Source organism: Zeugodacus cucurbitae, chromosome 5, assembly GCF_028554725.1.
Source record: "Zeugodacus cucurbitae isolate PBARC_wt_2022May chromosome 5, idZeuCucr1.2, whole genome shotgun sequence".
In the NCBI taxonomy this organism is placed as follows: Eukaryota; Metazoa; Arthropoda; class Insecta; order Diptera; family Tephritidae; genus Zeugodacus; species Zeugodacus cucurbitae.
In genome coordinates this window covers 73426189-73442159 of record NC_071670.1, presented here as the reverse complement: position 1 = coordinate 73442159, position 15971 = coordinate 73426189, and the positions used below count along the sequence as shown (strand labels likewise).

The 15971-nt window shown below is 33.1% G+C and overlaps 3 protein-coding genes across 9 annotated transcripts; 2 read left to right on the top strand and 1 right to left on the bottom strand.

Moving 5' to 3' along the window:
• Positions 1–451: 451 nt before the first annotated feature.
• Positions 452–2315, bottom strand: LOC128922057 (protein-serine O-palmitoleoyltransferase porcupine-like). 3 transcript variants are annotated; one of them, XM_054231457.1, is made up of 2 exons: positions 2174–2315; positions 452–2064 (listed from the first exon to the last, which is right to left on the bottom strand). In XM_054231457.1, the coding sequence occupies exon 2, from the start codon at positions 2015–2017 to the stop codon at positions 554–556; it is 1464 nt and encodes a 487-aa protein (XP_054087432.1). In that variant the 5' UTR covers positions 2018–2064; positions 2174–2315; the 3' UTR covers positions 452–553. The 3 variants fall into 3 exon arrangements, with proteins under 3 accessions (XP_054087432.1, XP_054087433.1, XP_054087431.1); XM_054231458.1 differs by having other exon boundaries at positions 2180–2302; XM_054231456.1 differs by having other exon boundaries at positions 2147–2280.
• A 229-nt stretch (positions 2316–2544) lies between these two features.
• Ranbp16_1 (ran-binding protein 16) lies at positions 2545–9990 on the top strand. Of its 3 annotated transcripts, XM_011184999.3 has the most exons (21): positions 2545–2886; positions 2994–3223; positions 3283–3448; positions 3508–3737; positions 3812–4028; positions 4090–4188; positions 4254–4400; positions 4478–4951; positions 5004–5209; positions 5495–5639; positions 5704–5851; positions 5977–6130; positions 6218–6623; positions 6685–6823; positions 6888–6965; positions 7048–7109; positions 7166–7305; positions 7372–7491; positions 7563–7633; positions 8344–8449; positions 9582–9723. In XM_011184999.3, exons 1-20 carry the CDS (start codon positions 2884–2886, stop codon positions 8424–8426), a joined length of 3318 nt encoding a protein of 1105 aa, XP_011183301.1. In that variant the 5' UTR covers positions 2545–2883; the 3' UTR covers positions 8427–8449; positions 9582–9723. The 3 variants fall into 3 exon arrangements, with proteins under 3 accessions (XP_011183301.1, XP_028896447.1, XP_028896448.1); XM_029040614.2 differs by lacking the exon at positions 2545–2886 and having other exon boundaries at positions 2979–3223; XM_029040615.2 differs by lacking the exons at positions 2545–2886; positions 8344–8449 and having other exon boundaries at positions 2979–3223; positions 9582–9990.
• A 542-nt stretch (positions 9991–10532) lies between these two features.
• Positions 10533–15875, top strand: LOC105212762 (guanine nucleotide-binding protein subunit beta-1). Of its 3 annotated transcripts, none has more exons than XM_011184998.3 (3): positions 10533–10805; positions 11194–11772; positions 11949–15875. In XM_011184998.3, exon 3 carries the CDS (start codon positions 12014–12016, stop codon positions 13034–13036), a length of 1023 nt encoding a protein of 340 aa, XP_011183300.1. In that variant the 5' UTR covers positions 10533–10805; positions 11194–11772; positions 11949–12013; the 3' UTR covers positions 13037–15875. The 3 variants fall into 3 exon arrangements, with proteins under 3 accessions (XP_011183300.1, XP_011183299.1, XP_054087434.1); XM_011184997.3 differs by having other exon boundaries at positions 10540–10805; positions 12001–15875; XM_054231459.1 differs by having other exon boundaries at positions 10540–10832; positions 12001–15875.
• The last annotated feature ends 96 nt before the right edge of the window (positions 15876–15971 follow it).

The window sequence follows — 15971 nt, the reverse complement described above, 5'->3', positions numbered from 1 at the left end:
GCGTTTTATTTCTATTTACATCAAGTTAGTAAACATTGTTGTTGTAACGGTTACTCAAGCGGGCCTGAACCGACAAGCCTGGACTAATTGTCATAGAAATCATCTAACGGGATAGGGTCGGACCAAAGGGAGTAAGATATGGTTAGTGTCACACTACTGTAAGGGTCTAGTCTGGATATGTAGGAGTTTAGTCTGCTACATTATCCAGAACGAAGTTGCGCAACAGTCCCCACAACAGCCGATTCTGCGATACCGCGATTGACTCGGATTTTCGGATCCGACCAAGGGCTGTTATTTCGGCGACCCAGAACTGTCTGGATCGTTAAGTTCTAGTATAAGTAAACATTGTAGATGGTCGTGGCTATAGTCTATTTAACCTATTCACATATAATATTGTTATATTTATATAGAATGTTAAGGTCCCCTCTAAAATAATAATATTACCAATTCATAAATTTACAAGAATACATTTTACATATTTATTGCGAAAATTATAAGTACAAAAATTAATTGATTTAAGTATCTTACATTTATCTTTTAATTAAACTATAGATTAAATAACTAAATAAAGGAGGTATGTAAGCAGTACTATCCAATGATTAAAATAACTAACTGAAGACCATAGACTTAAGTCAACGCCAAACCCCGTGTCTTCGCCAGCAATAGATTCATTCATCATTGCACCTATGTATGCCAAATGGAAAATGGTAACCATTGAAAATAAAAGATTCGTCAGTTTTACCAATATCGCACCATCGCTTCGCCAACCATGACTGGAGCAGTGCTTAAAATGACATGGCTTTCGGCAAGCCTGTGCTGTAACACACGCATTAAAAGCGATAGATATCTTTTTTCTAAGTATGCTCTCAACAAAGCCAAATATTGCCAATGAAAATAATACTAAATATATTTTCAAATATTGGCCATGCAAAAGTGAGGAAACTAAATAAGTTACAAAAATTGCAACTAAATGACTATTAAACCGTTTATAAATCCCACGAAATATATATTCTTTCAGGAATTTATGCATGGGAACGTTCCATACTCGCACTGCTGAACTCAGGGACCGAGGGAATTCGATGTGCAAAGGCAGTGTGACCATGTGACCCAACCACTTATTTGGTTTATCGTCCTTATGTATAAGAAGACCACCAGTGATAAGTGAAGCTTGTGACAGAAAACTGACGAAGTAATGGCTACAACGGACGGCAAATGCATCGCGGAAAATACGCACCCAAACTAAGGATGAATTTGAAAATAAATATGGTACAATGCAATTAGATGAATTGAGAAAACCAAGTGACAGCAAACAGCAAAAACAGACCCACATTAACCTTCGCATATGAAATTGTTTTGTTGGATTTAAGCGTATGCTATATAAATAAGAACTGTATGGAATCCACGGGCCAACTATTAAATTTGCCGGAGTGAAAATATAGCCGCAAAAGGAAAGTATATTCGGGACGTTTTTAGCTCGCTGGCTTTTCAATACGGTTTCCTGCATTTCAAAAGCTATTGAAATAATTTTCATATTCACAACCATGGCAGATCCCTTGATCATTTCCCATGCTATTTGATTTTTCCATATATGCTCGGAGCAAAGTAGTGTCAAAATTGTACATATTACCATTATGACACCAATATTCTTTCTAAAAGGTGGAAACAAATTTATCAAAAGAAAAACTAAATACGAAAAAATTGCAAAAAATATAATAATAAATGAATTAGTGCCCACAGCTACAGTTAACATACCGCATCCCGCGGAGATAGAAATTATGTGTAGCAGCCATTCCTTTTTGGTTTTAAGGTGATAGCAAATGACAATTCCTATGTGGCATATGAAGCTGAAACCAATTATAATTCCCATGTACGAAATTATTTGCATAGTGGATGGTAAAATGCAGGTTTCACAAATGTTTGTCCACGAATTAATTGGCTCATTCTGCTCGGGTATGGTATCATAATCCTCATCCGCATATTCAAGTGGCTCATCATAGTTATAGTAGGACATATACATTCAGAGATATTTTTTTTACGAGCTTTAACTTATATTACTGCGTCTACCTTTAAAACATAAAAATTTTTTTTTGTAATTTAAATGAATAAAATTGATATTATTCTGTTAAAAGAATGTTCAAATATATACCTTTTATTTGTTTGATCCTTCACGTACTTTTACCACTTTTTCCTCTTTGACTCAAATATATATTTATATACAAAACAAAATATACACATAAAACGCCGGTCTCTGTTTATTCATATCCCATGGTTGCATTTTAATTAAAACTCTCTGAAAACATAATCAAGCAATCTGTAATAAATTTCATGTTCTAAATTTAATTTTTATGATTCATAACCGTAAAGGAAAGTTGTCAAAGAAAGTTGTTAAGAATTATTTATTTCAAAGAATATGTATATTACCAAAAAATTCTTATAACATATAATAATGACGTTGATTTTAAAATATCTTTAGTACAGGGAGTTAATGTAGTGAGTGTTCATATTTTAGTACAACCCAATAGTATTGTTATTTTACGTGGCATCACTTTCCAACTGTCAATGGCCGCTGTTGAAATACAAGAAAAATACAGAGAAACATAAAATTGTAAATTTATGAACACAATTCACTTTTTTACTACACTTACAGGAGTTTGGCAAGTTTGGAGATAAACAACCAAGTATTACATTGATGCTGCTCTTCACTAATAAGGAAGAGCCATTTCAAAAAATTTGATAGTGAAAAGATTAGTGACGCTCTTTTGTGGTACGAAATTGCTAAGAATTTGGACAGTATTAAACGTTCAAATAAAACTAAAACTGAGCAAGAATAGATCCCAACTTTTAACAGTGGTATTGATTGTCTACTATTTTGAATAAGGAATAATGGTATGTTTAAAAACTTGTTAATTCATAAGACTGACTGTTGCAAAAGTTATAAGTTATCATTTTATATCTTAAGGTTATGTTAATTTCGCGAAATGACTTTTTTACAGGAAATACAACAATTAGAAATACTTTGTAAGCAGCTCTATGAGGCCACCGATTCAGTGATACGATCAGATGCTGAAAAGGCTTTAGTAGCTTTCGTGAGTAGTCAGGATGCACTACCCAAATGTCAAATGTTATTAGAGCGTGCCGATTCTAGCTATGCACAATTGTTAGCTGCAACGACACTAACAAAATTGATACAAGGACTGAACTTGGAACAACGGATTGACATAAGGTTAGATCAATTGTAACATTCAATTTTAATTATTAATAATATTGTATTTGTTCCTGCAGGAGCTATGTATTGAATTATTTGGCCAATCGGCCGAATTTACAACACTTCGTAGTGCAGGCACTTGTTACACTTCTTGCCAAAATTACAAAATATGGCTGGTTCGACATGTACAAAAGCGATTTGATTTTTCAAAATCTTTTTGAAGACGTTAAGAAATTTTTACAGGTAATACAAGTGATGAATATAAAATACTATATATAAATAATAACTTATTTTTCTTGTAGGGCTCTGTAGAACATTGCACAATAGGTGTTCAGATTTTATCGCAGCTGGTTCTAGAAATGAATTCAATAATTGAGGTTGATGTTAATTTGACTTTTTCGAAAAATAGAAAAATCGCCACTTCGTTTCGTGATCAGCAACTTTACGACATTTTTTTACTTTCTTGTTCGTTATTGGTTACTGCTCGTGATAACAGTAAAAATTTAAATTTTATGGATGAATCCCAACAAGCGTTCGTATAAAAATTTGTAACAGTTTAATTTCAGCAATGAAAATGATCCATAATTATAAATCTTTCCATTGTAGACTAATATCACACGTTTTAAGATTAACGAAAAATTGCTTGAGCTTTGATTTTATTGGAAGTTCAACGGATGAATCATCCGACGATATGAACAGTGTTCAAATACCCACTTCTTGGCGACCAGCTTTTTTGGATTCCAATACATTAAAGTTGTTTTTCGATCTTTATCAGATACTTCCTAACGGTCTAGCAAGCTATTCACTGTCTTGCCTCGTACAGGTATGTTATATACTTGAACTGTAATGTTTTCACCTTCACTTTATTATTATTATTTCAATAGATGACCTCAGTACGCCGGTCTCTTTTTAATAATTCAGAAAGAACAAAGTTTCTCACTCATTTAGTTGAAGGAGTAAAAAACATTCTTATGAATTTGCATGTAAGTTTTGTATGTTACTGCATTGTTGGGCTCTTTTTAGTTGAAACAATTGAAAACAATTATAGGGGCTTAGTGATCCTGATAACTATCATGAGTTCTGTCGGTTATTGGCCCGTCTCAAGTCCAACTATCAGCTGGGGGAACTTATTGCAGTTCCATGTTATCCGGAAGCAATTCAGTTGATTGCTAAATTTACAGTTCAATCTCTACAGGTTTGTAAAATTGCATATAAATACACGTAAAATACATATATATATGTACGTATTTTTATAAACTGTTAAATTTTTAGATGTGGCAGTTTGCACCCAACAGTGTACATTACCTGCTCACTTTGTGGCAACGAATGGTGGCATCTGTGCCGTATGTTAAATCTCCTGAGCCCCATTTACTAGGAACTTATACTCCTGAGGTGACAAAGGCTTATATTGAGTCTCGTCTAGATGCTGTTCCGGTTATTGTTCGTGACAATATGGAGGATCCTTTGGATGATTTGTGTATGGTTCAACAACAATTGGAACAATTGTCTGTGATTGAACGTTGTGAATATGACAAAACGTGCACTCTACTCGTGCAGCATTTCGACCAAAAGGCCAGAGAGTATGAGAATTTGCTGCAGACACCTAACGCCAATCCCATGGATATAACAGTTCATGAACTGCAACTGACATGGCTTGTTTATATCATTGGCTCAGCAATTGTTGGTCGCCTAACAGTTAATTCAAATGATGACCATGATACAATGGATGCAGAACTAGTGATAAGAGTATGTGTGTGTTGCATTTTTAAGACTGAAAATTTTTGAAAACTAATTGCAGGTTTTACAATTAATGAGCTTAACGGATGCGCGTCTACCGCAAGCAGGCTGTGAGAAACTCGAATTGGCCGTATTAAGCTTTTTGGAACAAGTACGAAAAATGCACATCAGTGAACAAACACAAAAAGCAAATGTTTACAAGCGACTGAGTGAAGTCTTTGGTTTAAATGATGAACAAATGCTCTTAAGTTTTATTAATCGCAAAATGTGGGTAAAATAAATGAACTCACTTATATCTGAACCGAATTAGGGCTTCAATATGGACCTTCTTAAAGTGCAGTGCTCTCTCTACTTTAACCTATCCCTATTATAACCTTAGCCCATACATTCAAAAACAACTAATATTCATAATACTAAATATTTAAAAGGACTTTACAAATCTACAAATCTACAAATCTTTTTAAACTTGAATGTTGACAAAATTATTTTAAAACAAAACACGTATATGTATAATTCAAATGAAATAGTGACAATTTCCAACTTATATTCCAGTATAACTAATCTTAAGTTTTGGGGCCACTCTGAACAAATCATAACTAAGACACTAATGTTGCTTTCGGATCTATCAGTGCATTTCAATTCTGTTAGGAAACTAGCAAAGCTAGAGGAGGTGCAATTCATGTTAACCCACCACACGGTCAGTAGATAAGTCATTTACCTTATACAAGATTTTCTTATGACATTCATTAAACATTTGCTAGAGTGAACATTTTCCATTTCTGGGCACCAACTCATCTCTGACGGAAATGCGTTGCCGCACAATGTTCTACACATCGCTTGGACGCTTGCTCATGTTCGATTTGGGGGAAGACGAAGAACGTTTCTACAACTTCTTAACCCCTCTAACAAGTAATTTTGAATTAACATATATATATACTATATTAATACTAAAGAACCTTTTCAACGAAAATTAAATCATTGCATGTGTTGATAAACTAGAAAGCAATTATAAAACGATTATTAACAATTCACAGATCAGTTTGAATCTCTGGGCACAGTGCTAATGGATTCCAATAGCTTTCCCAATGAGGAAGCGAAGAAGGCAATTATTGGTTTGGCTCGAGATTTACGCGGTCTGGCCCAACCATTGAATGCGCGTATACCCTACACAATGCTCTTTGAATGGCTGTAAGTATCTGAAGTGAAGTGTTCGGTGAAGCAAATAACTGTATTACTTTGTTGTTGTGGTCAATAATTTGCTGTTATTCTTTTAAGTTACTACGCCGATTATTTGCCTATATTAATACGAGCGGTGGAGTTGTGGGCCCATGACCCAGCCGTCACAACTCCAGTGCTGAAATTATTTGCCGAGCTTGTGCATTGCCGCACCCAACGCCTGCAGGGCAACGTGTCCAGTCCAATGGGGATTTTGCTATTCCGCGAAGCGTCTAAACTAATTTGCATTTACGGCAATCGAATATTGCATCTGGACGTTCCGCGAGACCAACAGTATCCAATGCGTCTAAAAGGAATTTCAATTTGTTTTCTAATTCTTAAAAATGCCTTGGGGGGTAATTATGTGAATTTTGGTGTATTTAAACTATACGGTGATGACACACTCGATAATGTTCTCAATATTGCTGCGAAACTCATCATGTCAATACAGCAAAACGATTTATTGGTTTGTATTTGTATTATTAATAAATTAAATAATTAATTCGACGATATTATTCGTTGCTTAGGAATATCCGAAATTGTCTTCGGCATACTATGGTCTGCTCAACTGTTTGTCACAGGATCATATAACCTTCCTGGCCGGTTTGGAACCGCGAGCATTTGTCTATATATTAGAAAGTCTTTCAAAAGGTCTTTCCGCTCTAGGTAAGAAATCTTTAAAATATAATAGTTAAAATTAACAGTAACAAATTTGTATAAATCAAATTAGATTCAACAATTTACATCAGCTGTTGTTCCATATTAGACAGTATCGTATCGTATATCTTCAAACAATTGCAATTAAAAGGTATATATGCATTTGGATTTCAAATAAGAATTTCTAAATATTATTCTAATTCTAAAATATATTGTTTTGTGTACATTTTTAGTTTCAACATTCCCAAATAAGAAATTACGAAACATAACTCCCGAAAATGTACAGTTCCTTGAGGTATTTGCTAATTTGATTTTACGAAATTCTTTGAGCTACTAAAAAATTTTATTCAGGTGGTGGAGATGAACTCAGATTTACTACAAAACATGATGTCCACTTTGTTGAATAACGTTATGGCAGAAGATTGCAGGAATCAGTGGTCGATGTCACGCCCCCTTTTAGTACTCATACTCCTCTATGAAGACTATTTTAGGTACGTACCTTTCATCTTGTACATGTACATATATCTATCGCTCTTATTAAATTGATTTCATTTCAGATCCTTAAAGGATAATATAATCCGTTCACAACCATTAGACAAACAACAAACAATGGCACAATGGTTTGATGATCTCATGGTCGGGATAGAACGCAACGTCTCTAGCAAAAATAAAGAGAAGTATGTGATTTGTATATTAATTATACATATATATATATATATAAAGTGTTATTGATTTGTTTATATTTTAGATTTACGCAAAATCTTTCTTCTTTCCGTCGTGATGTTGTTAATTTGCCGAAATCATCAAGCTATAATACAGGTTCGTATGAAAAGCAATTAACCATTCCACGCAAACATCTAAATCTTGCCACAAAATCTTTCATAGCTATAGAGAACACATGTTGTATTTTTGTTTTATTTAGTGATAGTGGGTCTTATTGAATTTGCATTTTTTTGAAAACATCAATAATATTAACCAGAGCTCGAGCTTCGAATTCAATATAATAATACGAAGTAACGGTTAACGGACTTAAGTGATCCATCAAAATTAAATGAACCTTCCAAACTCAAAGAGTAAAGTAAAATACTCGATAAACGAAAAAAATGCAAAAAGATCAGAAGTAATGAGAAGCTAAGTTTGGTTGCAGCCGAATGTTTTTCAATTTTGCACCTAGTAAAATTAATGGCATCTGATCGATATATACGGAAAAAGATGCGCTTGGGACATTTTTTATACCAGTTTTTAATACCAATTAGCTTTTTGTAATCAGAAAGTCGTACCCACTTCATTTCATATACTTGGTGAAAATTATATTGTTAATTTTTAATTTTGCTTTTGACTGATGAAACGTTTAGCAATAAATTATCGCCGAAAGCTCGATTCCTGGACCTACCGCTACGTGACTTCTATGACAGTGTATTTACTGTAAATATTTTTTATACACATTCATACATATGTAGAAACACACGCGAACGCATCAATTCACAGTGCTACAATTCATGTATATCTTTATTTATTATTTATTTCAGTTAATGTTATCAGTTCAGTTAGCGATATCAATGATTTTTTGCTCAACGAGCTCGAGAAAGAGTACATGAGGGATGATGACTAATATTTTCCAGGACTTTTGGGAGGGTAAATTTAAATCACATGTTTATTAACGGTTGTAAGAACTAACAATGTCTTTTTATTGCCTAATAATTTTTAAATTTGATTGATTGTCCTGTTAATATTTTTCACAAAGTTTTATTAAAAAGAGCATAAAGCTTATTATGTTGGAATAATAATAATTTTTCATTAATACCATTTCTGTGCTAACAAAACAACCGCTAATGTCATGTTAGGTTAAAATTGAGTTGAGAACACATTTGTTAAGTTCTCTATATTTGAATGAAAAACGCCACATAAAAAGTACTTGTTTACCCTTGAATTGAAACTAATCGATTTTCAAAGTATTGGTCTAAAATAAAATATCACAAGTAAAAATCGTTTTGAACGTAACAATTTTTTCGCAGTTTCCAAGTTTCTGTAATACAACGAAAATGTTGTTTACATTAGAGTAATGGCTAAAAATAACGTCCATCAACCGTTCAGAGGCTTTTTGAGGCTCATGTCGTGCTCCACAAAAATACCAAAGGGAAAAGAAGAGGGAGGGACTGTTATAATTTTTGTTACAAGGACAATGGAAGGAGAAATATCTTCGTGATAAAAAGAAGACCAAATAGCAAAGTTTTGAATATAAGTAGAAGAATAGAATATAAAAGTGAGATAGAATATTTACGATACATAGTAAGCATAAAGATAAATTATTTCGAATTAAATGTTCTCCCAGAATATTCTATGAAACAGCGTGGATGTAAACTTTGTGCAGGCAACGTAAGAAATAAGCTTGGCGTTTTAATCTTAATTCTTTATTGCTAATAAATATTGTGGAAAGTATAATACAAATAATTTGGAATAATAATAATTTAATCTATATACAAGAACAGTCGTTGACGTTTAAAGACTTTTGTGCTCATCACTTCTTTCTAAGAACGGTTTTAAGAGTTTTAATGCTTAAACTAATATTAGATTTTGATTCCAGCGGAAAGAATACGTAAAAATATCTTGTTTAAAAAATATATACAAACATAAAATATGAATTTATTCTGTATATAATATTTTACACTAATACCCTATACTTCCTCGGAGCAAATATTATATGCTATATACACAAGCAATATATGAATGAAACTAATTGATTTTAATTCCTTTTATTTATTTTTAGATAATGCGTACCAAGTATATTCTGAGACGAATTATTCAGTTTCGGTGTAATAATTATTGGAAGGAAAACATCCCGTTGACACGTTTGCTGTCCTGCATTTTTGGTTTATTTTTGATTGGATAAAAATTTATTTATACAGATTTAAAATAGCATACATACAATAAGGAGAAATTATAAGAAATACATATATATTTAAATTAATGCATTATTTAGCTGCACTTGCTTGTGCAGTATAGTGGATGCACTGTAACAGATAAAAGGGCTTCAATGGTGGCACTGACTGGGCTGACTGTTTGCGATGACTCGATTTTATTTTGCTAACAAAAAAGTTTGTAATGTGTTACACGTAACTTGATTATTTTGTACGTGTACAAAGTTAAATTTTAATAAACACAATTCATGTAAATAACGATTTTGTTGTTGTGTGCTGTTTCGTTGAGAACTTGAAGTAGTGTTCTAATAATTTGAAACTTTACGATTCTCATGTTTTAGACAACAAAATACGGTTATATTTATGACAATCATATTTTGAAAAATTTCAAATTTAATTTAACCGTGATATAAATATTTAAGAGCATAAGGTTAACAAATGTACATTCATTAATCATGTTTCTCTTACTGCTTTTCTGCTGTTAAAGCCTAAATCATATTTTCTGAAAAATATATTATATAAAGATACATTTTTTATGTAGTGTTATCAGAGTTTGAAGAATTAGAAACAAAATCAGAATCAGAAACAAAAATGGGGAACACTAATTTTTATTCCAATTTAGTATGTATACGATATAGGATGTGGCTAGCAGGTCACCCTGTGTTTAATTTAAGTTTCGTTAAAATATGACGCAGCCGTCGTTCAATCGTTCAATGATGTCTACTCTCTTTGTCTCTCTTCGTGATAGGTGTTGGCCGAATTGTCATACTCGCAGCAGAATTAGTAGCTGTGTCGGCAGAGGCAGCGACTTCGGCAGAGGATTTTGATTATTGCCGCTCTCTTCCAGCAAGTAACAGAATTAAATCAGTAGTAGAAGCGTAGAAGTTGGGTCCGAGTTAGTTGATTGTGAAAATTCATTGTAGTAGGAATTTTTGAAAATTGTAAATTGAATATAGTGTTATATACCAGATGACAAAAAGAAAAATCTAAATTCACGAGGAATTTGAAATACAGTGAATTTCGATTTGCATGATTGTATAGTGCAGTGAAGAGCTAATGCGCTAAGGGAAAATGTAAGGAAAAAATTCCATGAAAAATTAGTAATATTGGCTAGTGTTAATGAAAGAAGAAGCACCCCATAGTGTAGAGTAAATGCTCCGCATTAAAGGGAGCAGCGCAATGAATGTGCTGATTCGAGAAAATATCTAAAATTGATTTTTCTTTTCTCAATATTTTCCTCTCTTTTGCACATTTGCATACGTTGATCCGGACTCCGGAATATAACTGGTGTGACTGCGACAACCGTTTACGCATTTATTCGTTAAATTTTTGTTCAACTTATTCGCTGTTTCTGCGACGACACTATTATTGTTGTGCTGTCGTCCGTCTTCTGCGTCAAATACATATGTATATTGCTGCTTTGTGTCGGTGCTGCTGTCGCTGGCTTCGTTCTCCATAAAGCTCCCCTATTGGTGGTGCGAATTATAAGCGATTTTGGTGTACCAAAAAAGTAGAGCTAAGCAGAAGAGAACGAAGCGAATAATAAAAATTGTCCAATTTGTCAGTAGAAAAATCGGTAAAAATTGTAAAAGTGAACCGTAAATAAAGCAGTGGAACGTTTTGGAAACGTCGTTTAATTGAAGGCATAAGTTGTTCTGCGCTCTGATTAATTCGTTTAACTTGTGAAAAATTATTCACCGCCATACCATTACCCGAATGAAAATTATAGAAGGTTCAAATATATATATATACATACAGCAGCAGCAAAAATAATTGAGCGTAGGGAAGGCAAAGTATTTGGATAAGAGCGACAAGGGACAAGCGACATTAAAAACCAAAGACCGCAACACGAAATTTTTGATTGAAGCACAAGTATTGGAACGCACAAATTTTCATTTAAATCAACATATATTATTGTACCAATAACTATAATACATCAAGGAAAACTGGGATCGCTTTAATTTACACTCGATTAGAAGAGGAGACAAAACCGCACCCTTAATTCATCCTTCTTGCATCGTCAGTGGAGAAATTCTATAGGTACATTTTATGACACAGAATTCTAAGCAGAAATGAAGAAAAGTATTAACGTTGCTATTTGAACAAAAAAAGAAAACAAAAAAAGAGAAGAAAAGATTATTTGTACATATTTACATATATATTATATTATTAACATATCTTTATATAAATCTTAATTCTACTATATATACATATAGGAGCTTCAAAATATTAAAAGGTAACAAAATTTTATTGTATTAATTGCAATAGCAACATCGCCGAGATGAATGAATTAGATAGCTTAAGACAAGAAGCCGAATCTCTGAAAAATGCCATACGAGATGCTCGTAAGGCTGCATGTGACACAAGTTTAGTGCAAGCCGCTGCCACATTGGAACCAATAGGTCGTATTCAAATGCGCACTCGGCGTACTTTGCGAGGCCATTTGGCAAAGATCTACGCCATGCATTGGGGTAGTGATTCGCGCAATTTGGTTTCGGCATCACAGGATGGGAAATTAATCGTCTGGGATTCACACACCACCAATAAGGTGCACGCTATACCTTTGCGGTCCTCTTGGGTGATGACGTGCGCATATGCACCTTCGGGAAGTTATGTCGCCTGTGGAGGCCTTGATAATATGTGTTCAATCTACAACTTGAAGACGCGTGAGGGAAATGTGCGCGTCTCACGTGAGTTGCCTGGCCACGGTGGATATTTGTCATGCTGTCGTTTTCTCGATGACAATCAGATTGTCACCAGCTCTGGCGATATGACTTGTGGTCTCTGGGACATCGAGACAGGTCAACAAGTAACCTCATTCTTAGGTCATACTGGCGATGTAATGGCGTTATCTCTGGCGCCAGGATGCAAAACATTTGTATCTGGTGCTTGTGATGCTTCAGCAAAATTATGGGATATACGTGAAGGTGTATGTAAACAAACATTTCCGGGACACGAATCTGATATCAACGCAGTAACATTTTTCCCCAATGGACAAGCATTCGCAACAGGTTCTGATGACGCCACGTGCCGCCTTTTCGATATTCGTGCAGACCAAGAGTTGGCAATGTATTCGCACGACAACATTATCTGCGGTATCACATCGGTGGCGTTCTCGAAGAGCGGTCGCTTGCTGCTGGCGGGTTACGATGACTTCAATTGCAATGTATGGGACACAATGAAAGCAGAGCGATCCGGTATCTTAGCTGGTCATGATAATCGTGTCTCTTGTCTCGGTGTGACCGAAAATGGCATGGCTGTTGCAACGGGATCATGGGATTCGTTTTTGCGTGTGTGGAATTAAAGCGTTTGCGATTGTGCGTTACCCCGCCATGAGTGGAAGATATGTGGATGCAAGTACGGACGAAGTGGGATAATAATAAGAAGAGAGAAATGTAGCGATAGTGAGTTACGGCATAAATTGCATTCGCTTTCCACAACTTAACTAGTGATTGAATAACGTGCACCATCGTAAAACGGCCACTTCCCACGCTGTAACTCCCCATTATCCTCCATTTTCGGCAGTATATTTACAAATTTACATACAATACACACAACATTCACTAGTATACACGCAAACAAAAATATATAAACACTCGAACTATCGAAAACCCGGGAAAAGGGACACGGGACAGGGGACACTGGACATAAGACGGAAGCATATGCTGACACACACATACGATTTATATACAAGCTTACATTAAAGAAATTATTTATATAAATTATATACATAAAATCATATAAGTTAAAAGTAAAGTAAAACTGATATAAAGAAACGAGACCGATAAATTAATGAGAAAAATGAACCAAAAACAAAGCCATTAAGTAAAATTTGCAGAGAAAACAACAAAAAAGAAATTTAAGAATATGATTATGATTATGATGTCACAGTAAAATAATACTACTGAATACTGAATATATGTAACTGAATATCAGAAAAACAAAGCACAGAAGCCATGATAAAAGCAAAGGCTTTAACTGAGTTAAATCACAGCGAAATCTGTTGAAAACGCATTTACAAAACCACAGCAAGAAAATTAAGTCGAAATATTATAAGTGGGAAATAAAATTGTAGAAGTATAATAAATAATACTTGGAATGCAACCCAATAAGATATATAAATTTTTTCTTATTAAGTTTAAGCCCTAATTTATATACAACTCAAAATTATAAAATGATTCAGAAAATAATAAAAAATAAACGAATAAATTTTATATATGGCCATATAAGCTATGTAGCAGCAGCTAAAAAGCTAAAATCATACTTACATACTTAATACAGAAGAAAAACAAAAAAAAAAAAAAACCAAAACATAATAATAATGAGAAAGTTAGGAGGAAAACTAAATTTAAATTAATGAGCGTAAAATAATTTGTATATTAAAATATAAACAGTGGCGGTATCAGCCGTAGAAGAAGAAACAATACGCCGTTCATACCGCTAGAATAACATATATGTACGTCACACAATTGTGCGAGAACAAAATTCATTTAAAGCATTAGAAGAAAAAAATTAAAATGATGATAAAGTATAACCGATAAGAAGAAAACATTATTAACATCGGTAAATAAAAATAATAACAAATTAGAAATTTAAAAGCATTGATATAAAACAAACAAATCAGCCTAATATACGTGCATACCCCACATGTACTGAATTCATATATATGACCTCTTACATTTCCATTGCAATACGGTACGAAGGGATTTTTCAGAAAACAACATGCATTAATGTTTAATTGACATTGTTACTCGTACAAAGGAAGCAATCATCTTTAAATCACATGAAGACAAAGAGGGATGATAAGGAAATGTATTTTCGAAAAAATATGAATGTATTTTTTTTTATTTGTTTGGGCTTGCTGTGATTTGTAAATGTAAGGGATGCAGAAACGGCAAATATTGAATTGAAAATTGAAAATTAGCATTAAGCATGTGAAACCTTTATGTCAAAAGAATAATATGGTCACATGTAAATACCGTAATGTTACCACATCTTTATAAGAAGTTAGGAATTCACTTAACATGAAAAACATATACATACATATATCTACCATATGGAAATGCGTCTTTAAAGATTTTTCAAAATTTTTAGTCCCTGTACTTGTGCTGACATACTTTGATGTGTTCATAAAAAAGAAACTACACTGAACCACATACATAAATACATACATACATATACGTACAAAGTAGTTGCACTTGGCGCAAGTACCGTATTGCATTTTATTACTTCAAAACTTAAAATATAGGCAAAAGGGTACAGTAGTAGTAGGAGTGAGTGCATTCTAATTCAACTATAACATTTTTACATTTGATTTCGATTTTATTATATACCTATTCTAATTGCGAATTTCGTTTGTCCAACTCAGTTACTTGACTTGATTTCAATCATTCATGCATACATATACAAATCTTTGGTATGAGCTACAAATCGACTTTGAAGCACAACAAATTATCTATTTTAAGATATAACATAACAAATTGTACAAACTTTGTGGCATAAATGCTATGAAATGTAATAAATTATTCAACCGATTTTACCAAAAATTTAATACTTACTCAACATTTACAAACGCACACATAACACTGAAAACAATCGCAAAAATGTTATTCAACAATTATCAAATAAAACAACGCACACATTTAATTTTATGCTACCTAATGTTATTTATTTAAAGAAAACATATCTATGAGTTAAATTTACACACGTTTTATTGCATACACTCGCTTGTGTAGCAAATACTTCTTTGTATGATAAAATGATAAATGATTGATTCACTTTATTTGTTAACTTCTATATAATAAAATTACGTACATTTATGAACCAAGTATCATAATATATTTATATGTCTGTCTGTGTGTATCACTATTTAAAGCGCATACAGAATTATTAACGACGAAGAAATATTATACAACTATATTTTAAAGCGTAAAGCAGTGACGCCTAAACTAAACTAAAATATATAATTTATTATATAATGTTTTATGTAATCCTATTTTGTCATTCTTATAAACTAATTGGGATATATTCTCAATTATGGTTTCATGAACATATGTTAATTGTTTTTTTTTTTTGTTTTTGTTTTTAAATTAATTTTATTTCTTATTTAAAGTAATACTGTATTAAATTGAGCTTTAAACATTTTTAAACGTATTTTTTTGTGTATTTTGAAATATTTGACTGAGTATTGTTTCGTGCGTACTTACCAGATTTCCATAGTATCGCATACTAAATTTTTG